Source organism: Oxyura jamaicensis, chromosome 11, assembly GCF_011077185.1.
Source record: "Oxyura jamaicensis isolate SHBP4307 breed ruddy duck chromosome 11, BPBGC_Ojam_1.0, whole genome shotgun sequence".
Lineage (NCBI taxonomy): Eukaryota > Metazoa > Chordata > Aves > Anseriformes > Anatidae > Oxyura > Oxyura jamaicensis.
The window spans coordinates 2160656-2186133 of NC_048903.1; the positions used below are offsets into that span (position 1 = coordinate 2160656).

The 25478-nt window shown below is 40.7% G+C and overlaps 1 protein-coding gene across 3 annotated transcripts in view; it reads left to right on the forward strand.

Annotated features, from left to right (window-relative positions):
* Positions 1 to 25478, forward strand: part of CBFB (core-binding factor subunit beta) — a 42406-nt gene that overhangs the window by 11376 nt on the left and 5552 nt on the right. Inside the window, exons 4-6 of one of the 3 annotated variants that reach the window (XM_035336727.1) lie at positions 10914 to 11030; positions 16551 to 16646; positions 22715 to 22762. In XM_035336727.1, the coding sequence (XP_035192618.1) occupies positions 10914 to 11030; positions 16551 to 16646; positions 22715 to 22744 (243 nt within the window). In that variant the 3' untranslated portion in view covers positions 22745 to 22762. Of the gene's footprint in view, positions 1 to 10913; positions 11031 to 16550; positions 16678 to 22714; positions 22763 to 25478 lie in introns of all 3 variants that reach the window. The other 2 variants (XM_035336725.1, XM_035336726.1) reach the window with 2 other exon arrangements.

Genomic DNA, 25478 nt, shown 5'->3' on the forward strand with positions numbered 1-25478 from the left:
ATTTGATGTTTAGCAAGTTGGCCTGGTGAAATATGTACTGTGACAATAATATAGATAAAATAAGGACTCTTTCTCATGAAAGGTTGTCGTTCCAAGCACGTGAGTATTAATGAGCAGGTCATATTCTGGGGAATAGTTGATCTGCAGATGTTTTTCCCATATATTTTCTGTGTCACGTTAATATCTAGGCTTGTACATCAAATCCAAATTGTAGCTATTTGAGGAGTCCGTGCAGAAATCCTGCATTCTTTTTGTATTGAAGATACTATGCTTAAACTGTTGCAGGCCGCAGCTCTACCGTGTGGGACTTCTTGCAGCTTGTTTTATCTGTTCATATGGCATAAACGCAGAGCACAAAATCCATGGAAAGTGTAATGAAAAGTTCTTAAATCTGTCCATAATTTTTCAAGTGAGGGTTGTGAAACATGAATTTTCTATTGAAATAGAGTGACTGAGGACAAAATGTCTGTCACAGATTTCAAATAAAGGCCTGAAATCTAGGGAAGAAAGCAGCTACAGGAGAGTAAGTGGGAGCCTTTATGTCATAGCATCATAGAATCATGATTTCCTCATGAAATCTTCATAGTGACTGAGGAGCAGCAAATGTTGATGAAACAGATTGGAGGTGATGAGAAGAAATTTTAGCTTACTTCCAGCCAGTGTATTCCTTTAAAAAATGGAAGGGGGTGGGGGGGAAAGGAAAGCCCACGTTCTTTGGTAGAGGCAATATTGGGCTGTTTTTTAGTTTTCTTTATGGAAAACTAATATAAGCCTAGAGAATGCTTAAGAATGGGAAAGCTCGAGCAGGAAAGCGTCTAGACAAAATAAAACAACTATGGTAGTGTATTTTTCTCATGCTGCTAAAGAGCGTTTGGGGATTTCTTCTTAAAGCCTGCGTGCTTCTCTGGTTATTATTATTATTTTTGGATGTTGAGGGCAACTACTTCCCCTTGGGTATGGGAGCAGTGGGCAATCATCTTGTATCCGGATGCTTCCAACGAGGGGAGGCAGAGCACAGTACCCTGCAATGCGACTGTAAAACCTGGTAGCCTGGTGGGTTTCCATCAAGGAAAACTTGGGTGTTTAGTTACAGCAGACCAGAAAGCTGGTGTTTCTAATCACTTCAGAAGGGCTTGCAACAAACTTTGTGGAACACACAGGATGGCACTTTCTTAACAAAGCAGTCAGAGAAGCAGTAGGAATTTTTTTTAGCTCTGTTCTGTTATCTGGAACTTGAGGCTCAGGCTTTTGAGGAAGTATAATTCATGTCAGCTTTTTTTTTTTTTTTTTTTTGCAAACCTAAAGAATCAGTAGGTGGCCTACAGGGAGCAAAAATAAATAGTGCATAAGGGTTTGAATCAGTTCCCCTCTCCCAAGGACCATGTTGGTTCTGTTCTGTCCATTCTTGGTCTTGTGCTTGGTCTTGGTCTTGCGTTTTGACTTACCAAAGGTATGGTTACGTTATTCACCACCTTTATAACTGAATTTTATAGATTTTGTAAGGATTTTGCTGTTTGGAGAACTTGCTATTAAGAATACATCTGCAAATGTTACTTTGCTCAAGGAAATTCCAAGCCATTGCTAACGATGATTCTCTGCAGAAGGTGATAATTTTCTACAGAATAGCTCTGACACTATAAAATTTTATTGGGTGATGAGAGCTAAGTAGTTACAGTATGCAAAAAACAAAAATGACTAGCTTGCATTATTTTAAGGCTCGATGCTGTACTACTTGTTGAATAAATATTCATGCATTAGTCCTTGACTGCACTTCGTACTGTATGTGCCTGATTTCTCTGAAAGAACCTGATTCTGTTACGCTTGTGGTTAGGAAAGTACAGCAAAATGAAAAAAATGTTAAAAATGAATCTAACTTTTTTTTTTACATTTGTAACATCTATTTTCTTTATTCTTTTTTTCTTCACCTACCAGTTTATGTGCCTATCTTTCCTTTTTCTTTTTTTGTCTTCTTCCCTTTGGAAGCGATGAATATTTCTCAAGCCAATTTTGGGGGTAGGAGAAAGGCCAGATAGTAAGTGTCGTCATTGTTACTGCGTTGTGATACTTGGATTAGTTTCAGGGAAGAAAAAAAGGCCAAGGATTTCAAGTGCTATGGATGCTCCAGCTCCTTCAGAACAGCTTTGAAGGATAAGGACCAAAGGACAATCTCACTCAACACAAGAAGGTCTTATGTCTTGTCTGTCAAATAGCCTCGCTCTTCTCACTTTGCATGTTAGCTTTAGCTGGAAAGGATCAGACGTAGTACCTCTTACTTGAGTTCAAGTTCTTTTTTTGTGGGTGTGCCAGTTCTTCTATTGTATAATTATTTTAAAAAGGGGACATCTGGTCTGTCTTTGTGCTTTTTTCTTTTCTTTCCCCAGTACGTTCTGGTTTAATGCAGTTTATTTGTACAGCTTGTGGGACTTTTTCAGTTTTTCCAGACTTGGATCCTGCTTAAGGGGGAGGCTATCAAAGTGCTCAGGAACAAAATGAAGGCAGAAAGGGCAATTTTTCTTTCCCCTCTCTTGCTCAGGTCAGTTCCCAGGTGGTTTCTATTAGTTGCTTGCCCATATTGTCAAAATCAGGTATTTTTCTGGTTGAGTACACTCTCATTACACATTTCAAATTCTCAGTTTAAAAACACAGGTTTAAGAGACTGTTTATTTGCACACAAGTGGCATGATGTAAATAACGTGTTTTAGATAAACCTCTCTTTCTAAACCCTCTTTGGAGTTTCTAGCTATAACCGGCTTTTGTTATACTGTTTTCTGAAAGCTTGAAAAGAACTAATTTCCCAACCAATTTTGAAATTTGTGTCTGGAAAATATATTCTGTCAACGTGGCAGAGAACAGTGTGTGTCCCTGTTAGTGAACTGGTTTTGTGAGCAGCAGAGTTTCCCAGTTACGTGTATGCATTCTTGGAGAAACAAAACAGCAGTGGTCTCCTTGCAATATTTTGCTGCAACAACATTCTTGTTAAATGTTGCCATTAAAAAATGGGACTTTTTAAATACATGCCCTTCTGGGAAAGGAGATGTAAAATCCAGTTGTCTTTCTCTAAATGTAGATTCTAGCCATAAAGATGTAAGGATGAAAGACCCTGTAAATTTTCACAGGGGAAAACCCCACCACGTATTTGCCTTTCAGATTATCCCCATGTTCTGCTCCTTGCATTTTTGCTGATTCTGAGTTCCAGCTCCATGGTTGGTTTTGCCTACTCGAAGGCACACACAGAGTCTGAGCATGAAACACATAATGTTGGGAAGCATGAGGCTTTTTTGCAGCAACACTGCAAAAACCAAGCCACCTGCTTTTTGCTTTGTATTAGGGTGGTTTTGGGGGGCAGTTTTGGTCAAGTGTTGTGTGTATTTCCTGCTGGGTCCAGCAACTACAATATTTTGGAAAGATGAGCTGTGTCTGCAGATATTTGTTATTAAACAAGTATCATTTCTGTACAATAGCATGCTGGATTTTTCTGTGCTAAGCTTTAAGCATAAGTACTGACCAGTGATCTTAATCCAGGGAAAAAATGCTGAGGTCTCCACAGATTTTAATCACACTTGTTCTGACATCATTAATGATTCATGCCTGTTTTTAGTTACAACTTGTTATTTAGTTAGCTGAAATAGTAACCTGCATCGTTTAACGAAGTGTTGATCTGCTTTGGAAACAGAGTCATGGTTCCATAGTTTAGCTAATTACCCAAAACAAAAAAGAAGATAATTTTTATAGAAGTGACTTGAAGTGACTTGTAAATTCTAGCTCCCCAATAAAGTGAAAAAATATTTTTCTACTTTTATTTTTTTAACTTAGAGAAACCAAACCAAAAATCGTCACTGTAGCATTTCAGTGCTATAGAAAGCGTGTTGAGAGAGGCTTTGTCACAGCTCTGACACTGCTCCCGAGATGGTTTTAGCAGGCGTCCATACCTGAATTTCTTTACCTGAATTTTATTGTAAAAATGGATGGTTTTATGCTTGTAATTGTATCTAGACAGGCATTTCCCCAAACTTGAGTTTTGTTTGTGATGAAATCCAGGTGATTTATGTATGCATACGTTAGAATAGACCCAAGTGCATCCTGCTAGGCAACTGGGCTTTGCTCTGAAACTGGAAATTGCAGCGAGCGTTTTCTGAGCTGGTTTTGCAGCTCTGAATCTGAGTGCCTGCTTTCCTCAGGGAGCACGCTAAGGGAATGCTGTTGCTTGTTGTCCAAACACATCTGCTGTAGCTGGACAGCTAAAATAGGTACTTGGGGTGTTCTTCAGTGGAACTTAATGAGGGTTTTTTGAGTTTTTTTTTCTCGATTGCGAAATGCCTCAAGCTAATATTTCAGGTTGCGTCTTGAATCATCTTTGACATTAGCATGTGTAAATTCATGAGTTTCTGGGGGGGGGGGGAATATATTTATGAGTCTAAAACTTGTGCTAAAACAATCCCACAACCAACACCACCAAAAAAAAAAGTTGTGTTCTTCTGAATCCTGAACTTAGCATGAACAATATTTCGGTAACTGTCAAACTAAATTAAATGTTGCCCTAAAAGGGGAAATACAGGGGGTTAGGATTGTAACAACAACTTTAACTGCTTATGTGCAACACAGCCATGCAAATAATAAATGAATTAGCCCTGTGCTCAGCTATTTTTACTTTTTTCTTTTTGCTGTTAAAACTCTCGTAACAGACGGTTAGCAATCCATGGGATAGTTTGTAGTTCAGCAAATTCTTTTCTTCAAGATAATTTGTTCCTGACAGTTGATGTATTTGTATTTCTACTGTTTTTTGTTCTTAAAAAAAAAAAGTGAAAGGCTGCATTTAGAAATCTATTTTTTTTCTAAGCATAACAGTCTAGATTGGGACTCAGCAAGCACAGTGGTTTGAATATTTCTGTTTTGCTTAAGGAGCTGACCTTTGTCACAGCTGATGAAATAGGGTTGCTGTATTTCATTTTGAATGTTAAGAATTTCTGGAAAGATTCTAAAAACTAATGTCAGGGATAGCTTTCTTGCTTTTTGCCTGTTCTTATGATGTGTGCAGGTAACACAGAGGGAAGAGGAAAGCTAGGAAGTTGAAAAGGGCTTTTTCCCGAGAATATTTCATGCCCTACTGTAGACGGATCATCCCCAGTCTTACCAGCCTCTTCCCAGGTTCCTTACCCAGCCAGAAGCTACAAGAGAAATACCCTCACATGCACGATGAGGATGAGGAAGAACCGAGCCATTGGAGCAGGCTGCAGGTGGAGAGGTGGTGGTGGTGTGCGGGGTGTCCTGCACCCACCACCCTGCCCCAGGGTCCCTCATCAACATCTGTGCGTGAGCTGCCGAAGGCCTGTGGTGACTTGGGTGCCACCCTTGAGGGACCTACGGGCTATATTCATCGTGAAAGCCACAGCTCGGTCGTCCACATACGGCTCTTTAGGAAAGAGTCGTGTTTTGTCAGGAAGTATCACTTCCTTTGTGTTTTTACAGAACGGTGTGAAGTCTGAGCTCAAACAGAACCTCGGTTTTGTAGGGTGGAAGCCGTTCCAAGATGTAGCTTTCCAAGTAACTTGAAAACGTTTTCCATGTATGTTTAAAGGCACAATAATGGTACGCTTTGAAGTGTGATAGATGTAAGGATTGATACAAATTTGTTGGATTTTATGAGCTCTTCCAGTTTGTAGTGATGCGTCTATAGTTCTCAGATTAAAAGCACCAGAAAGTGCCGTTTTCCTGGTGACTTTAAATGGGATTTTTTTCCCTCTGTTTCTATTTACTGTTTTGGCCCCAGTTATAATGCTGTCACAAGGGTTCTGTTCCAGAAGGAACTGATGCTCTGACACTTGCTGTAAACTGCATTCTTGACTTGGTTATTTTTCGTTAGTTTCTTTTATTTATTGATCACTCATGTTCTAAGTCTGAAGCCCTGTTTGGCTTCTCCTGCAACTTCAGATGTTCTCAAGCAATTTAGCTCCTAAATTGGAACTGTTCTTTTTCCCTAAATAAATAGCTAAGGATTTTAGTGTAGATGTTCTGTTGCAAAACTTCAGATGCTTTTTTTTTCTTGCCTTTCATCAGCTGCTGCTTCTCTCCTGCCCTGCTCCCTTTCTGAAGCCCTCTGATCAGGATGCTCACGTGAGAGTCATGGTGTCTGGGGAGGGCAGGCTGACTCAACAGCCACACCAAATTGGTACGGCAAGACCACAGCCTTTTATTTATGAAAACGTCTGCGTACTCCTCTGAGACTTCTGTTCAAGGGAAAAGATGAATGTATGATTTCCTCTTTGACTAGGTAGTCTTTTACTCAGCAGTGTCCAGAGGTGGTGGTGGTGTGAGAAGCTGAACCGATGAGGTTAGCCTTAACCCATTTAACATCTTCCGTACTCAGAGTGAATGTTTACAGCTGTTTCTTTCTTAGTGGTCCGTGTTTCATACGTGAAGTCACCGGGGAGACTGCTGTTTAAATATTTCAAAGCAGGGTATGATTCAGGGGAAGGATCAGGACTGGAGCGTACGTACGTGGCTCGTGTGAGTGGTTATGAATGGGCAGCCGTGTGATGAGGCAGAGGGTGAGTCAGGACCCAGTGGCTTCTGAAAGAATGCCTTTTGCTCCAGCCTGCTGGGAAAATGAAAGCAGAAGGGAGGGGACGGCACCACTTGGCTGGGGACTGGTGTTTCCTGGGGTGGTGAAGTCTGTCCAGGCAGTGGTACGGCTGTTGCAGTGTGCTGATTCATTAGTCAGTGGGTGGTGAGAACCGAGGGCTGTCTGGGGAGGAAATGGCTGGGGTGCTTTAGGGAGAAGGAACATTTTCTGTAACTGCAGGATGTGTGGATGGAGCGTTCAGATAGCGTATCTGCATCGCATCAGTTAAATACCCTGGTGTTGTGAGATAAGGATTTACTAGAGGACAAAAATAGGATGTGAAACTGAGGTTTTACGTCTTGTGCTCAACTCAACTGTTCTTAATGACAAGAAAAAAGCTGTTTGTCTGCATCACTTTATTCAAATCAAGTTTGGCTTTTACGGTATGAACGAGTGGTGTTACTTCAGCCAAGCCCTTGCTTTTTTTTTTTTCTTGGAACAGCAAAGTTAACTCTCGGTTGCAGTTGGAGGAGAAGGTTACTAATTCAAATTCAGGTGAAGAAAAATAACGTAGAACACTTAAAAGAGCACGAAGTGGAAGGTGAGATGCTGCATACTGAAAGTGTGGCGCAGAGGTCTGGTGAGTTGAGCAAGCACAAGCACAGCTCAGCTACATTTTGCCTAATGGATTTGTGCAGCATCTTCTCAAGTTCATGTGTGTTTGTGGTGTTGCTCGTCTTTGAGCGAGGTAATCTGCCCTGAGATAAGCGTGTCTACTCCTCCTGGCTTTTTGGGCAGCAAACAAGAGTGTTTGAACTTTGAGAGCCAACCTGTTCCCAACATCAAAGTAACACGTCTGCTTTTCTCTTTTAAAAAAAAAAAAAAAAATCTAATGCCATGGTGGTTTATAGTGGGAGTTGTAAGTGGAAAATGTAGCTTGAAGTTAAATGAAATTTTTGAGTAACAGCCACCAGAACAAAAATTCAGCTGCTTTAAGCTAGTTAAAAGTGCAGATTTCAATATGTGACAGTTTACCTAGGTCTCCAAATCTAGCAGTCCGAGTCTTACAAGCCTGGCTCCTAAATGCTCTTATTGAAAGCACCAGATGGGTCGGGAATGGTTTATAAGATTACATAAATGCAGTTAATGTGGGGTTAGCAACAAAGCCTTGAAAGAGTTATTCTAGCAAAGTCATTGTTTTATCTGGTTTTAATCTAAGTTTTATAGTTGAGTAATATTAAGGGGGGAATCAGGGTCTTTATAGAAATCAGGTGGCTTTTTCCCTTTGCCATCTTGCTGTGGTTATCATCAGGCCATTTTCAGAACTGAGCTCTGAAAGTTCTTAAAATGTAACTTCGTGCTGGATTTTGAGGTGTGCTAACATCACACGATCATAGACAAGGGCAGTAATTTATTGATGTTCTGTTAAGTTTGGAAATGGAGAGGGAACCAGCATGGCTTTATCTGAAAAGAAGGAAATGTGTGGTTAAACGGTTTTGGCTTCAGTCTTAGGTGGTTTCCATTCCCCAGAAAGAAGAGAGGGGGGAAAGGAGTCTAAATTCCTTTCTCTACAATAAAGGAAAAAAGCGCCAGTTTGTTTCGTTGTGTGTTGTAATGAGAGAGTTCATGCGCAGGCATATGCAGCTTTCAGTGTGAATTACACTCAATTTGAATGATTATATGGTAACTTCCAGCTCAAATGGCTCGCGAAGAAATTCACCCTGTCAGAAGTGAAAAACGTTCATTAGCTGGGTTTTGATGCTAGTAGAAACGAAGACCCGCTGAACCCAGTGGTGTAAAGCTTTAAGGGCTCTGATTGAGGAGCAAGGGCAGAGTACCTTACACTTTATCTCAAAAGGTCAGGCTGCATGCCCATGGCTGGCGAGCTGCTTCATCAGCTGCTGCTTGGTGTGCCTTGAGCAGATAGCAGGCATCAGGAATCACATCCCTTCTGTCAGCTCCTTCTCCTCGTGCCCCCTTGACTTCTGAAAACTTCCAGCAGTGCTAGGGCTTCAGGTGATGCTCAAGGTACTGGCTTTGAGGCACTGAGCCCTCACAGCTGCACCCGAGCTACCTCTGCTTGCTACCCAGAGCTCCCATGGACCACACGAGCAGCTGCAGGGTAGTTGGACCACACTGCTGGAACATGGCAGGCAGTGACAGCCTGATATTCCTAGTCAAAGAAATGAGCAAACAAAACAAAATATATCTCTTCTGGACAACTTGCAGAGCTGTTGTCATCTCTGGGAATTCTGATGTGATTTTTTTTGATTTCCTGGGTTTCTGCTTTGGGCCAAATGTTTGGGGAAGCTAAGTGAAAGGTAAACCCTAAACAAAGATCAGCAAAATATATTTTTTTTAATGTAAAAACAAGTACTGTTGGAGTACAGGTTGTCAGGTCTGTAAAGACCTGTAGCTGGGTTTATGGTGCTTTTTTCTCATTGAATTATCCTGCATTCTTAGAGGAGGATGGCTCTTGATTTTAGTGGCCTCTCTAGCTCTGTCTTCCACTTCTAAACCAATTAAACGCATCGCTTGGATGACGTGCGTACCATCTTGGTATTTCTTGCGGGATGAATGAGCCAAGGCTGTGCTGAAAGGGAGCGATGTTGTATTTAGCATGTACGAAATGATTGATCTTGAAAGGAGGGCTGCAGGAGGTGGTTTCCTGGCAGTCCACATCTTATTCACGCTGGTTCTGCCTCCCCAGCTCCCAGGGCCTCGCCTGGCGTGTCCGCGTGCTGCCCTGCAGCAGCGATGGGTGGGACGGCTGGACCGAGAGCACAGGGACAGAAAACCAGTGCACATTCTTCGTGGAGAGCCTGCAGAAGGAGCTGATACGGAGATGATGTGCTTGAAGTCACCTTTGTTCCTTCATTATTGCACTACTGCATGTTGTACTAAATAAAATATCTAGAGCGTGCTTCATGCTGAAGTGTGACGAGTTGTAAAAATTAAGCTCAATGAGCAAATGTGCATTTTATTTGGTGAATAATGTTGCTTGTTTGCCATTTGGATTTGTGTTATTTGTCTGTTGCTTTTCTTCTTCCTTTCACGTTGTTAAGTGCTTAATTTTACCCGGACCCCCTCTGCAGGAGGAAGGCAGGCTTCCCATCCTGCTGCACCTCCTGGCCTGCCCTTTTTCTGCTCGAGTGCCCTTAGCTGCTGAGCGTGGAGCTGAGCGGGCAGGCACAGCCAGGGTGCTTTGAAGTGCACCGTAGCACTAAACATCAATTACAGTCTGCTGATGAGGGTTTGCCAGAGGATGAATTCAGAGCGATTAGAGGAGACACTGTGTGAAATTTCCCCTGGTGAGCCGGGCTGCTCCTGAAGACTGGCATTTTGAATGTCTCGGCAGCCTTACATCTGGAACGGGTGCTGGCCTGCGCGTAGGGTTTGCCTCCCTGGCAATACGGCATAGACAAACTTCTGTTCTGCAAGTGGTTTGGCTTGCCAAGTAGGCTGAAATAACTACTAGAGGATGATTTTTTTTTTTTCTTCATGACTTGGGTAATTTTGCTGCATGAGGTTTTTTTTAAGACAGATCTCATTAACTGTAGGGTGTCAAACTTGTTTAGTGCTGTGTATGCTTCTTGTTCAGTTTCTTTGTGGAGATTAATCTTGGCCTTTAGAAGGGGGAAATGCTTCTGTTTTAAATCACTGTATCATCCACCCTTATCTAGCTGTAGGGCCTCAAGCTCCTGCGTAATTCCTTGCTGATGTTCGAGGCACAGATTGATGCAGGAGATGGGTTTTGATCATCTGGCGTAGCTTCTTTTGAAAAGACTTTCACAAATGCTAAAGAAGACAAGGGACGACTTTATTTTCAGTGTGGTGTGTATGTGTGTTTTGCTACATTCTGGTTTGTGAATTGAGGAGGACTAAAACTGGCACTTACTCTTTGTTGAAAGAACTCACGGGGTAGAATGCAGTGCTTTTGGGGAGGAGGAAAGTGTTCCTTTAACCATTTAAATGCTGTGTGAAGGATCTTCCAGTCTGGCAGCATGCCACTTTCCCAGTGATGCGATGGTAAGCTGACAAGAAAAACAGTTACTTTAACTCAAAGTGGTAACAGAGTTCTAACCAAATCCTTGTGCACGCCAGTTTATAAAATGAGAACACGTCTCAAATTTATTCCATCGAGTACAGCAGGCAAAAGTTACAGCATTCGCTTGATTAAAATGAGTTCTTGGAAAGGAGGCAGGAGAAGCTGTTAAGTGGAGTCTCATGTTACCAGCTGGCCTGGATGTTCTTCTAAGAATACATATAGAAGCTTCCCGCATCGCTATTTTCATTGCGCAGGCATGTGTTTAATGCCTTCAAACTTACAGCGTGTGCTTTGCTTTTATTTCAGGTGTACTTGAAGGCACCTATGATTCTCAATGGTGTCTGTGTAATCTGGAAAGGCTGGATAGACTTACAGAGACTGGATGGTATGGGCTGCCTGGAATTTGACGAAGAGAGAGCACAGGTAAGACAGCACACCCGGGCTGCTCTGCCTCAGACATTTCTTCTCCTGGAAGACATCACGTCAGGTAGCAGTCACACGTGGTAATTTGCTTGCTTTCTGCCTTCTCTTTGAGTACAATTCCAAGGAATATTCACAGTGCAGAAGTTCAGAAATGTGGTTATAGCTAAACCAGTGTTTTAATTAGAGCAAAACATTAGGGGTAGGAATCTTACAGCTTACAGCTGTAGCTTACAGCTTTGTGGAGTGGCTTAGCACTATCACTGTGCTACGGAGTAGTAAATCTTAAAGTATTGGGAAAGCTATTACTGTAACTTGAAGCAATTTAACTGGCAAGTGTTTTCCAGTTAAATACTTTTTTTTTTTCTAAGTAGCTTTTTTGTTTTATTACACGGTGTCGTTGTGAGGAGAGGAGAACAGGGACTCAGAATGAGCGGGGCAGGGATGTTAGAGCTCTTTCATCTGCTTTCTGTAACAGTGGGAAGCTGCTTTAAGGTATGGCAGCTTTTGAAAAACCTGCTTCCTATCTACCTGCTTCCTACCACTGAAGTGACTTTTAGCAGCTGAATCTTTGGACATGCACAAGAAGAAAGCAAACACAGGAAATAACTTTAAGTCTGTAAAACATATAAAAGCTTCACTTGCCCAGCTGTAGGAATCCTTAATTTATGTAGACTTAAGACAGACATTATTTGCTTTTTAAATGAAGCTTGGTAACAAAGTTACTTAACTGATATTAAAAGCTGCTGCTCCATTTTGTGTGGGCTTCCACAAAGATCATGATATACCTCAACCTGTCTTTGCACTTGACAGTAAGTTGGATACAACATCAGTTTACCAGGCTTGTGACTTAGAATCTATACTTTATGGTGAACTCAGTAGTTCACTTTGTAGTTTGAGAGTTTAGAAGTGTTAGAATTACCTAAAAGCGTGGCTTAAAGTACTTCTAAATACAAATTACCTTTACTTCCTCTTTGTGCACCCATCCCCTTTCATTCTGATCCATGGGGATACATTTACATAATCAAAATTGCAAGGTCAATAATTGCAGAAACACCTGCACTTAAAGTAGTCTTAGTTGTTTCACTTGCAAGCATTGGTTCACATGGCAGAAGAGTTTGGGAGCATGATTTGGATTTGTTCTGGATGGAACTGAACAGAAGGACATCCTTCAGGACCGCATCTCATGCACTTTGACCTCAAATGGGTCACGCTAGGAAGTAAAGTCCAAAGCAAAACTTTTTATAGTGAGCACAGCGTGGATGTCAGGTCCTCTCCTGGCAAGCTGCTCCACATTTATTGCAGCTGTTAGCTGTAGCCTTTTCTCTGTGAAGGGAATAATCTAGGCAAAAATGTGTGTATGATATGTTCACTCATAACTCCAGTTGAATTATCCTTAGAATAATGATTTTGACATGAGCACATGAACCTGGGTGATGTCAAAATGCTTCTGACCAACTGTGCTTTAGCTGTTTCTTTTGGGGGTTTGTAGCTCTCCAGGGGCTGCTTCTGGCAGTTGTGCACTGGAGCTGCTTTAAATAAGGATGTATTTTCTGTTTCTGCTGTGTGCATCTCATTCTCAGCTGTCCTCAGGGCTTCCCTCTTAGTCATTCTGAAGCCACAGTTAGTCACTACTTAAACAGGGTCCCTGTAATTCCAATTAAATGCAAAGAGCACTTCTCTATTGCAGATGTGCAGAACTGGAGGCCATATTAATTAATTAGTTTCCATTCAAGAGTTAGAAGTATGTAAATCAGATTTTACATGGAGATGTGTAGTTGCAAGCTTTGCGGTGCCTTGCCTCTCCCAGACTTCAGAAACCAACTAAAAGCATTAGTGAGATCGTGTTATTGTGACTCTGTCCTGGCTTAAATACAAGTATTTTGTATCAAAACAGTGTCTTTCAAATAGTCACAGCCCTGTGTGCTTTCCTCAGGATGTCTAGAGTAGATGGTAGGACTGTTCTCAGATTAGCATGCCGCTTTCTGTTAATCTGGGGGAGAAGCTGCAGAACCAAGCTTTCCCTCGAGTGCTGCTATTAGCAATGGCACTCGCTTCTTCCAAGGCTGGGTGTCAGCATTTGAGACAGCTACATCTCTGTTGCAGCAGTGTTTTCTTTAAAAAGAGAGTAACTGCTATAGGCTGTATGGATTAGAACTCCTTTTGATTGTATGGCTTACACAGCAAGGTCAGATGCAGACCTCTGAGGATTGTGCAAGAAAAATCCCATGTTTCTTGGTCAATGCCTGTCATGTCTGAACTGAGAGCAGACCGACAGGGACACGTGTTCAGGAGGAGGTAGCATCACCCTTCTCCAGAACTGGATAGCTCCTGAAAAACGTGGGCACCCTTCCAGCAAGGAAGGGTGGTCAAGTGACCTGCGGGTTCAGTGCTTCTCATCTAATTTCATGACGTGTTTTTGCATGCTCTTGGATTATTTTAGTTTCCTGACATGCATGCTTGGTTTCAACTACACTTAAGAGTTCTTATTGTTGTCTTCAGAGGGTATTTGTGCACTGAGCATATGGTTTATTTATTTTTTTACATTCCCTCACCAAAAAAAGCATGCACACTCTCAGATGTCAATGCTTTCTTGTGTTTCAAGTTCAGGGTGCTGAGCTGGAGGTATTGCACAGGGTATCTGCAGAGGTACACTTGCACTCAGTTACAAGTGTGTAATCTATTTTCAATTTGTACTTCTTAGCAGTTAACTGGTTCTTAGCATAACTAGGTAAGGTTATGTTAAGTGCAAGTCAGAGGAAAAAAATACTGAAAATGTAAAAGATGTAAAAACTTCAGTTGTTTTTCTACACGTTTCCCCAAGGGTTGCAATGCTAACAATCTTTTACGTTCTTTGGTTTCCCTTTTCCTGTATCTTGCCATTTGCTTCCTCCTAAAACTGTTTTAATACTGCTAGTGGCAATTGATCTAACTGTCGACGTTGATCCCAAAATAACAGTGGTGTCAGAACTGGTTCAAGTGCTTCATGATACGTGGCATAGTATCTGTGGTGCCCGTTGTTTTGTCACGTGAGGTCCTACCGGTGTTCATCACCCCGCACCCTTGCTGGTTTTGGGTAAGCTTGCCTTACACAAATCTAATGCTCTTGCATTTTCCTGTCTCTTAGCACTACTTAATAACCAGTGCTGGATCAGCTACAATTCTTCCTTGCTGCCACAGTTCTGAAATGATACTATCCTTCAGCAGGTCAAAAAATACCTCAGGAAGGAAAGCTGCATGTCTAACAAAGTACTTCAAATGTAACTTTTAAGCTAGTGCTCTTTCTGTTTAATCCATTCATGTATTCCTGCTATGCAACCTTACCTTTCGTTGGTGGAGGCCCTGATTCACAGCTGCTTTTTGAGGCTTCAGTGGGCTAATGCACGTAAAGCTCCATGTAGGTGCTTGGGTATCTTCCCCACCTGGGTCTGAAACTTCCTTGAATTTGGTATTTGTGTGGAGCCTCACTAAAAGACTGTTTACGTCCTCAGTACTTTTGTATCTCTTCTGTAATATCACATTCTTGCTATGTAGTTTCTGTGGTTATAAATTATTGTCCTTAGAAAGGCTTTTCCTACCAGACTCTGGTGATTGCTAGGTGGGGATATGGGTAAGTCTCTTGATTTTATTTTTCTGATTTGGGGGCTGTTTTTCTCTGTTCTCACGTTGATATGGTTCATACTTGCATATTCATTTTATTAGTAGATTTGTAGCAGGAGCATTTTTACTGAATAAAACTAATATATATAGGCTTCATACTGCAAAATTTTCCAGGCTGCAGTTACTAGATTTGGGTGACATTTGAAAAAGGTTCGTTAAACTGGTGTTGTACAAGATTCTGAGACATTTAACTTCTCTCATAACACATCACCAAGACCAGAGCGGATTTTTTTTTTACTTAACAGTGAAGCATCAGAATGTGACTTCTTCCCCTTTCTTAGACTTTAGTAAACCAGTTTTTCAGTTGTCAGCATGCTCACATGCTGATTCTTCTCTGAAATTCTAACTTAGTATTTTTTTGGTAACAAACATTTTAAAAAATATCCTGGTTGAGGCTGCGTTAGCTTCTTATTAATCTTCAAATGATGGTAAAATTGCAGAAATCTTGTATGGAAAAATCCTTTTTCATTTAAATCTACCTCCCCCCCCAAAAAAGTAATAATGGCATTTTATGTAGTTCTGTAAATTGGAAACAAGGCAACCTGTCTGCAGTCATCAGAGACACAAACCTGCCTATTTTATCTCTATCCTTCTGTGTCATGAAGAGCAAGCTTTGCGCTGTCTGACATTGGTTGTTACGTGTTGCATAAGCATTAAGATGTAGCTATAAAGGACTGAATTCTACTTTTAAAACTAGTAGTGTCAAACCTACCTTATGGGGAGCTTTAAACATTGCCTTTCAGCGTAGCTTTCTGGGGAGCTGGCTGTGTGGTTACTGACTGACAGCTGTTTGTATTTAACTGTGTTAGGCCACGAGGGGCACTCATTCACAACGCTTCACAAAGTAGCTTCAGGGTGCATGATTGTGCCGTTGGCAAAAAAAGCAATTTAACATTCTCTCAGACTAGAGATGTTTTATCTGAAATTAAAAAATTCATGCACTTAATCCCCTGGTGTATTAATACTTTGAGTTCTCACAATGTTTTTGTCCTCTCCCAGTCAAGGTTAGGGTTTTTTATTTTTTTTAAGAGAATTGTAGACTTAAAAATAACATTTCTGTGTATGTGGGAGTGATGAGCAGAGTTAGCAATAATTATAGGTGGAAAGTTAAGAGGGAGCAAAGACAATACAGTTTATCACTTACGGTTTTGTTGATCCTTTGAGCATTAATTAAACATATTCCCATGCAAAAGCTGCTGTTAAAAATAAACAATAGGGTTGCTGTAGGCTTCCTGTGTGTTGTATGTGCATACATACAAATTAGTGAAAGAATAACTTCTGCTTTGCATTTTGCATCTAAACCTGAATAATTTAAAGGCTATGTAAGGATTATGAAGTATGTTTGTACTGGCGCACCTTCAGCAGCTTTTGATAAAATGAAAGATTAAATTGGTCTGTAACTTGGGTAATACCTTTTTCTTTTTTTCAAAGGAAGATAATTAAATTGCCATTATGTATGTCATGATGCCAGTGAACTCTGTCTCAATATACCTGTGAATACTGTCTTCAAAATGACTTTTATAAGGAGGATGAAATGTATTGCCTCTTTCATATAACTTCTGAGAATTTCTAGCTTTCAGATGATTAAACAGTATTTTAAACTACTGTCGAAAAGCAGTTCTCATTTGAAAATGCATTTAAGTAGTAGCTGTGTTTCAGCTTTGGTTCCCCCTGCCATAGTGATGAAGGTAGGTAATAATTCATTAACCTATATGAGCAATTTTTGAACTCATCTGTGTTCTAGCAGGTTCTGTAGGGGACACTAGTCTTGGCTGCTGTCAAATGATTCCCAATATTCAAACAAAATGTAGTCTGGTAGTTAGGGTTGCTTTTTGTGTCACTCTGTGTCATCTGTTTTGGTAGCAGGAGGATGCATTGGCACAGCAAGCCTTTGAAGAAGCTCGGAGAAGAACTCGTGAATTCGAGGATAGAGACAGGTCTCATCGGGAGGAAATGGAGGTGAGGGTTTCACAGCTGCTGTCAGTAACTGGTTAGTACTTTCCCAAAACTTTAGATTGTTTGCATTGATTTGTCTGTGTACAATGTTGTGCATTTTGTTTGTTGTTCAATTTTTGTCATGTAAAAATCGCAAAATGTGTTGCTTTAAACTCTCCTAAGGAGGAGTTCCAAACGTTCAAAGTTGACAAGAAATCTTCAATTTCGAACATTTTATTCCTTTCTGTAGATGATCTGTGGGGTTTTTTTTTGGTGGGTACTTAAGCTGTGAGGTTACACTTGTTCACAGAGCTGCCATCTCTCTGTCAAAGGATGCTTTGATGGCAGTTACAGGCATCGTTGCCTCCCATGCATTTCCTATGGGTGCAGAAAAGGCTTGGGGAGCTGCTGGCAGATAACTTTGTAGCTAGCTGGCTGTTCCATGTTGCGGAAAACGTGACCAATTGACTTAATCAGATGCCAGTCAAACTCCAGTTTCCTCTCGCTTTGTTCTTACTGGTGCGGAGTCATACTCCACTCTTTCCTTTCACTGGTATAGTTCCCACTACCTTGTGCTTTGCTTCTTTAGGGCCCTGGAGTCTTCAATATTTCTTTTTTTCCTCAATGAGAGCAGAAATTACTGGGATCTAGAAAAGAGGAGCCAGAAACAGGAATGGAAACCAGCTGCTCTAAGATGTCAGTAAGGCAGGAGGTGGAAGAGGATGAGTAGTACATAAGGAGAGCTTCCAAGGCAAGTTAAGGCAGCCTGTCAGTCAAGCAGAGGATAGGATAAGACAGAAGGAGCTCAAATTTATTTCCTTTGCTAACTTTCCTTCTTACTCCCTGCTTTATCAGTATAGTCTGACCTTAATCAAACATGACCAATTTGCTGCACCTCAGGGTTTTAGAAAGCTTTGTCGTTGTTATACTGCTAAACTGCTTTTCTTCTGGCATCTTCACTGATAATTGAGGTGGTTGGGCAGGCTTTCCTTCCTTCCACCTGAGAATGGAAGGCATTGAGCATGACAACGAGAGGGAAGAGAGATGCAGAGAAGAATACCCATCACTTTGAAGAGGTGGCCAGTGTTCTTTTGCAAATGCTGATGTGGCTAGGTCAGATGTCAGCTGTTGCAAAACTAAAATCGTTGCCTTTAAAGCTTCTCTGCCACTGGATCCTTGTAAAAGCAAGACTATCTGGATCATTTTGTCTCCAGTCACATCATAGTTGGAACCTGCTTGTAAATTGAGTTCAGAAGGAAGTTAATCTTAAAGCTCTTCGTGCAGATCTGAGGCAGCCTGCCTTAATTTTAACAACACAGTAGGAACTTTAAGACCAGCTTTACATGTTTGACCTTAATTTATGCATCAAGTTTTGCTTGATTCAGTTTCCCCTACCATGCCCTTCTTACCTATTCCTATTACTCTGCTTGCTGAATGCTGAAGCTTTAAAATACCAAAAGAATAACTTTTGCAGTTCTGTAGGACTTGTTCTTTCCTCCAAGCGTAGAAACCCCTTATTTGCAGCTAAGATACATAGAAACTTTCAATTGACAATGAGATTGAGGTAATACCAAGCATCTGGGGTTTCACAGAAGACATCAAAGCTTGTGACACTGAGATACAAAAAAAACATCCCTGGCCAGCTGCAGGAACTGGACTCAATAACTTCTGAAAATACTCTTGCTTTTAATAACATAGCAGCCAGTTGTTAATGATGTCCTTATTAGCTTCCAGTACCCATTTTCTATTAAAACAAGAACAGCCGTTGTTCATCTCTGAAGCCCTGGCATGGATCACCTACAGAAAGGGAGAAAATGAAAAATAAATGATTTGAAATGTGCTTAAGCAGGAAAAAAAAATGAATTGCCAAATTAACTTCAAATTTATTTGATACCAAATAGAGATTTTTAAAAATTGCAATACATTTTGTTACATGTGTTTTATTTTATTTTACTGTGCATGTTTAATATGTTTAACCAAGCAATCTTTCCTCAGTTACTTGTAGGTCTACGACTTCTTTTTATATTTACATTTTCTTATTTGTATGTTTGGGGGAAGACTTCCTGGCTACATACCTAGAATGTTTACAGACAAGGTTTTTCACTCTGGGTGTCAAAACTGCATAAAAATTGGGATCTGGGGGTTGGGGAATAGACTTGCAATGCATTCCTCAGGAGGAATCAGGTTTCCAAATCATTGTTTCGGTGACTTTTTTTGCAGTTGTATTCTAATGCAGCTTTTAAGCAGAATGAAAAAATGTGCATTGCTGTGTTTGTCTTATTTATGGCCTCTAAATTTTCCAGTGCTTACAGTCTTGGTCAGCTCAGAAGTATGGTTTAACAGTTACAAAATGTTAGTCCAAACTGTATTGTGGACTGTTTGTGTAATTTCAGTAGTTCAAACTGTATCTCTGGTTGCACTACAGAGATGGTACTTGAAGATTTTTAGAGAGCGGTTAGAAAAGGTAGTTCTAAGTATTACAAGTGCATTTTCGTTACACTACATACAGGTGGAGTTCCCCACAGCATAGACTTCTTGATGTTATCTGCACATCTCATTGTTACTAAAATTTCATTTTTCCTGCTAAGCACGGCATGGACAGTGAAACTTGGAATTGCCAGACTTGGGCTGGGATTGCATCAGCATTAGGGATTGCTTGAGGAATTGCAACACTGTCTCTATAAAAGCAGAGTTTTGACTGTAGAATTAGAGCTGAAATGCCTTTAATAGAGACCAGATTCTGGTGCAGTGGGGGAGGGAAGGAGAATCCTGCAGTATTCCACCCACTCCTACCCAAAACAGAGGCGCCAGCTCTTTGGAAACATTCATCTGTCCAAAGCCTGGCAGCATATGAAAATGATCAGACTCAATTCTTTATTTATACAGCTTTCTGTGTAGAAAAGATTCCCTATCTGAAGTCTGTTTGTAGACTTTTAAAGCAAAGTGGTATATTCTTGCCTAGGAGCAATCCCAGCGAAAGTTCCTGAACAGTTTAAAACAGTTGTGTGGGGCAGTTGGAGATTTATATGGTTATGCTTTGAAGGGGAAAAATAGCAAATGCAGTAACACTAAATAATGAAAATTAGAATACTAATCATTCCTAAGTGTCCTCTCTTTATTTTATAAAAGGAAAAAAAATATCTTTATAGTGCTGTGAAGCCAACAGAACAAAGTTTGCACTCCTTTCAGCAAATACTGTACCTTTATATCGATGACTTCAGTACAACAGATCCTTACTTTAATGAATGTATCCTTTGCATTTGAGGACAGAATTAGTAGTGGCTGCCAGGTTATGCTTGATTTTTTTTTTTTTCCCAAAAGTGATCATACTTTGGTCCAGTTATAGCATTTATCCTAACGTTAGTAGGATGTATTACTCTTGGATGTGAATGAATTTAGGAATTTTGCCTTAAGGTTATAAGCAAAATGTGTTTAAAATGAGTTGAAATGGGTCCTGTTACACTTGTGACATGTTTCAGTTCTGAATCTGAGATGGTTTTGGTTTTTGTCAGCTTATGTAGGTTGGTCACATCGGATACCACAAATCCTGCCTCATTGCATTCAGAACTCCTTTGTTTCAAAGATGCTTCTGAAGTCAGAGAGTGTTTTTAATTACTGCCTTCAAAATTAATAATGTATTCTAATGACTTTCACTTTTTACAAAAACGTTGGCATGCTGAGAGAGTAAGGATTTAATAATACACATGAAGGAAGACCTTATCCCCAGGTAAAGCCTACTGTAAGAAATAAATAACCCAAGTTTCATAAGCTTGGGAGCACCAAGCTACTTGGCAAACTCACACTGTTCAGTGACTTCACACCAGCTGAAGGCCAAGTTCTCACTCCATAAGCAAGCACCACACCATGGTGAACTTGGTCCAGGGCCATCCTTTTAGCCCTGTATTTGGGAACTGATGCCATTAAGTAGATATACAAACTTGAAATACTTGTACTTAGTTTGGCAGAGGGAAGCAGACAGAAGAGACTGAAGAGACAGCAGGGATGGCAGCGAGGCAGATGATGATTTTCATTGTCTCTTTATCCCTTTTTCTTGGACAAGAGAGTCAATACCAGTGTTCCCTTCTGTTTGGTGTGGTTTCGGTATGAATGACCAGAGTGCAGCGTCACAATAAGAAATGCCTGCTGGAAGTTACCGTGAGGTTGCTGTCTAGAAATGCTTGAGTCTTCCAGAAAAAAACTTTTTGCTTTTTATTCAGCATTCTGACCATAGTAACATGAAGCAAAATGTGTCCAGAATGACTTTGAGATTTAAGCAGCCCCCATTTGGTGAAGTTGGGATACCTGGAAAGTAACAGCCCGTGGTCAGTCCAGGAGGAGCAGCCCTCAGGTGCCTCCTGACAGCTGGAGCAAAAAGTATCAAGCCATGGATTTTCAGCAATGAATAAAGAGTAGAGGGTATCCTGTCTGTTGTTATATTTTCAGGTACTTCTTATGTTTAGGTAGGGCAAACGATAGCTTTAAAACAGAAACAAAAAGTTATTTGAGTGCAGCGTGCCCCACTCTTTCTCTTCTGCTGAGCTGAATGTGTTCTACAGCTTGTTTTATTTGGGGGTGGGTTGGATCTGTTGTCAGTTTTCCGATGTAATTGGTTCAACAGGCATTTTTGAAATGTAATATTTTTCTATTTTGTGTTCATTTCCCATCTTAACTGCCATGCTTTTTGTTTTAGCAACAATGTAGAGAGGCAGAGTGATCCGCTCTTCCCTGAAACAGCGTAGTCTAGCAATTTGTCTGTTTGTGGTCTTGTGCTAAATATAAATAACATTAATGGCGAAGCAGAGCCATTTTAGGAAACTGCATGAAATTCTCATTTAAAAAACCTTCACGTTTTGCTGGGGAAAAAATATGTTTTGAAACTTTTTGTTGTGTCTTCCACTAGAAAACCCTCTCAATACAAAGCACTATTTTTTTTTTTAAAGCAAACAGTTCACAATTGAAACAAAATCTAGTAGTAGGCCTCGTTGTTGTCCAAGCTTCTAGGCAGTGAAGTTCTTCTCCCTGCTCAAAGGAGAAGAAGCAAGATGAAACTACCAGTGTAAACAAATGCCCTAATTGTAGTTATTTTGTTAGGGTCCAACTTGCTTCAGTAGAAAATACAGTATTCCAGTCAGTTTTCTTTTTTCCTATTTGTTCCTCATCAAACTGAATTGAGTTTTTTTCCTCAAAAATTAATCTGGAATGAACTTAAGTACTACTAATTGTGTACTCTCCAAAATGACGTCATTTAGTCTAAACTTTAACAAAGCTTTTTGGGTGTGAAAGCAACCCAAACTGTTACTGGGTAACAGTGGGTAGCGCAGACTTGGTGTATGCGTGTGTGTATGTATATGCATGTGTGAATATAGAGGAAATTTTATTGATATTCAAGATGCTTGCAACGCAACTGAGGGGGAAAAAAAGCATTAAAGCGTGTGTGTGAATATACGTTGCGTGGAAGGGTCCTCTGATGTGCATGCAGTACCAGTAGGCTGGTAACGTTATGACTAGATCGTTTCTCAAGAACTTCTAAACAGCTGAGATTTCTGTAAAAGTGCTAGGGAATGCATATATTGGAAAAAACAATTTGTGCTGTACAGAATCAATGCTGGATATAGTATGGAGGAGATCAATTTTGCAAATCAGGGAATAGTGTAATATAAGCATCTTCCTTCAGTCAATGAAGGTTAGAAAGGGGCTGAGCAACGGAGGAATACTGTCTGGAGGCAATCAATATTAATTATAAATTTATAACCTTTATACCAGCCTTCAAACAGTACTTTCTAAAAGGAAGCATTTTAAGCTTTTTTTCAAGTTCTCAAACAAAAGTTAAAATTTAACTAGGCTGTACTTGCAGCTCTTAAGAGCTTACTCTGTTCACGTGCTTTTTTTCAGTCCAGTTACCAAATGGAGTACTAAAATCAGTAGCATCGTCATAGATTTTAAACAAAGATAAAACAGTTGCAAGGACTTCAGGCAAGTGAATTTGGAATTCATTATTAAACTCTGTGTACTTGGTCTGGTCGTGCTCTGCAGCCCTGTAGTAGTTGGTGAGAGCAGGCTCAGCATGTAACACAACCGCCGTGCGCTTTTAGGTTCTAGGAAGTAGATCTCTGGAAGATTGAAATGAAGTCTTGACTGAGGTAGGTGCTAAATTATTTTAATCTTTGTCAAGAAAACTGTATTTTTCCCTTCTGTGAGCAGAAAAAGCAATGAAAATTGATACAAGAATAAAAAAGCGCATTGAGTATAGAGTTTGTAACAGTAATCGTTCTCTAAGGACTTCAAATGTCCACATCTCTTTACCAAATTTGAAAGATAATTTTCCATTATTGGAGTAATTTAAGTGGTGCTTGACATAGTTAAGAAAGATCAAGATGACTACTTCATCCCAGGTTTAGGTGGAAAGGAGGGCAAATGTAAAACGTGTGCTAGGGCTGGCAAACAAAGCAACTGCTGATGCTGGATGCTGATGCTGTGAAGTCTCTAAGTATTTTTCTCTCTGCTTCTGGTTCTTTGTTTGGGTGTTGGTTTTCTTTCTTTTTTTCCTTTTGGTCCTGCGGTTGTATGCTTTTTAGAGAAGTATCTGCAATGTGTTCTCAAAATTTTTTTAAAATCCTTTTCAGGAGGTTAACAGACCTTCTAAGAGAATCCAAATGTTCACTGTTTAGTTTTTCATAATGTAGCCTGATTTTTTCACTTATTTAGTAAATTATAGATGACGGATGCCAAGGCACATAATGCATCTGCGCCGTCTGCTTCAGCAGGATGGAGCTGCCAGAATGCAATTAAAGAATTGCAGTGGGGTTGTACATGGAATGGCTTTATTTAGGCTACTCTTTGTGGCAGCTCTTCTTCAAATTCTCTCTCAATTCCTTCCTCCCTTACCCTTCACCAGTGTCCCATTATCTTTTCCTGCTGAACCCCTGGTAAAGGGAGGTGGTTTCTCAGGTATGTCCCAGAGCTGTGCCCCAAAACCTTCAGAGTCAGGATGCCCGAGGGAGGGAGAACCTTGTGGGTATGGATTGTTCTTATCAGTGACTCCCACCCAACACGTGCTTGACAAGTCATATCTGAGGATTTGCAGAGGGCTTGCTGCAGGGTCTCAGGCTGACAGAGGGGAGTGAACGATACTAGGCATGGAGGAATTGAGAGCTGGTGCAAACAGGATTAATAGGAGTATTCAGTTGCCTTGTTCCATTACTTTCACGAGTAGGGTGTAGTTACAGGCTCAAAGCCAGCTTAAGCAGTTCTGTTGGCAGTGTTCAAAGCGTGACCAACAACAGGAGGAGGAGGTGTCCGACTGCCTTGGCTGCTGGAGGAACCGCTGGTGTGCCTTCCTCCTGAGTTGCCATTGCTCTTAGTTTTACCCAAGTGACCCATTGTAAATGCTCCAGCGTGATCCTTGTCCAAAAGACTCACACTGTAAGCTGATGTTTTGATGACTTCAAGCTATCTAATTTAATGAGAAGAAAACATAAAATACAGTTCCTACTACATCATACTCCTGAAATGACTTTTAGCCCATGCTTAGGCTTGGGAAGAGCTCAGAGATGCAGGGTTGAAGAGAGTGTAGGTACAAGAGTATCACCATGGGTATTTCTTGCCATTGTTTACCATCAACTCAAACTGCTCTTGTTAATAACTTTTACCTTGTTTATTAGTATGTTATTCCCCCTGTGATATCAGCAGATGAATTTAGCGTAAATAAATCTAGAATAGCATACTATAGGAGGCTTTGAAACATGTTTTTTTTGCCAAACAAGTTCCTGCAATTCTTGCAGTCAGTCGTCATGCTGTCTCCTACTTTAGAGGTTTTAAATGGCTCGTGGCCAGTCGTAATTCCTTCCGTATTGCAGAAGATTTGCATGGCTTTATGCGCTGAAAGCTGAGCGCGAAGTATTTTGGGGTATTGGAACTCCCTGTGTGTCCATTGTCTTAACCATTCAACTACAGGATATTTGGAAGGAAACTGGCAGAACTGGTTAAAATGCATTCATTTTCAGGAAAATCCCAACTGCCGTGGGGTCCGTGTAGTATTTACAAGTTTATCCTGCAAATAGTTGTGACCCTTTCAGCTGAGTAACGTTCAGAGTAGTCTTCCTTCAAACTTAAAATCAGTATTTGACTGAAAATTGAAATAAGCTGAGATAAGATGAATAACTACTGTTTTCTCATGACTCATTGTGCATGACTCATGGCAGCGTACTCCATTTCCTCGTGGCAAAGATAGATGCATCTTTTTTTAATTGAAACAAGTCTCAGTCTTTGAGGAGCTGAGCTCATTATTCATAGAGAGCAATTCTCCTGCTTCTGCAGGGCTTCATAAGTTATGCATTTCAAAAATTACAGCGAATGCTGCAATTCAGAGGATTGATTAGACCCAAAATGAGAGACTACTGCAGATTGCCATTTTTATGTCCGTAAAAAGAACCGTCAGCGTCTTTGACAGACTGAAGTGACCTACCAGATACTGCCATGCTGGTGGTTGTGTTCCTGATGCAGGTGGGTGTTAAGAATCTGGGGGCATTTGGTATGAAAGCTGTATTTTGCCCTTAGTCCGTGGCCAGAAACATCACCTAATTCCTGATGCTCTACAGCGTGCTTGCTGTGTACGTGGTGATTCCTCTTCATCTTCATGAGTATTTCTCATTTTTACATAGGTGGTGCTTTTAGCACGTAAAGCACTCTTGTAGTCATTCCTACTGTGCCCACGTGCCTTGATGGGACGGTGTCTGGCAGAACAAGCATGTTCCACGTGCATTCCTGTACAGTGGTATAGCACAAGTAGATGAGGGCTTCTGAGACAGAGCTGTCATTCCAACACACAGGAGTTGCACATGTAAATCGCCACTTACT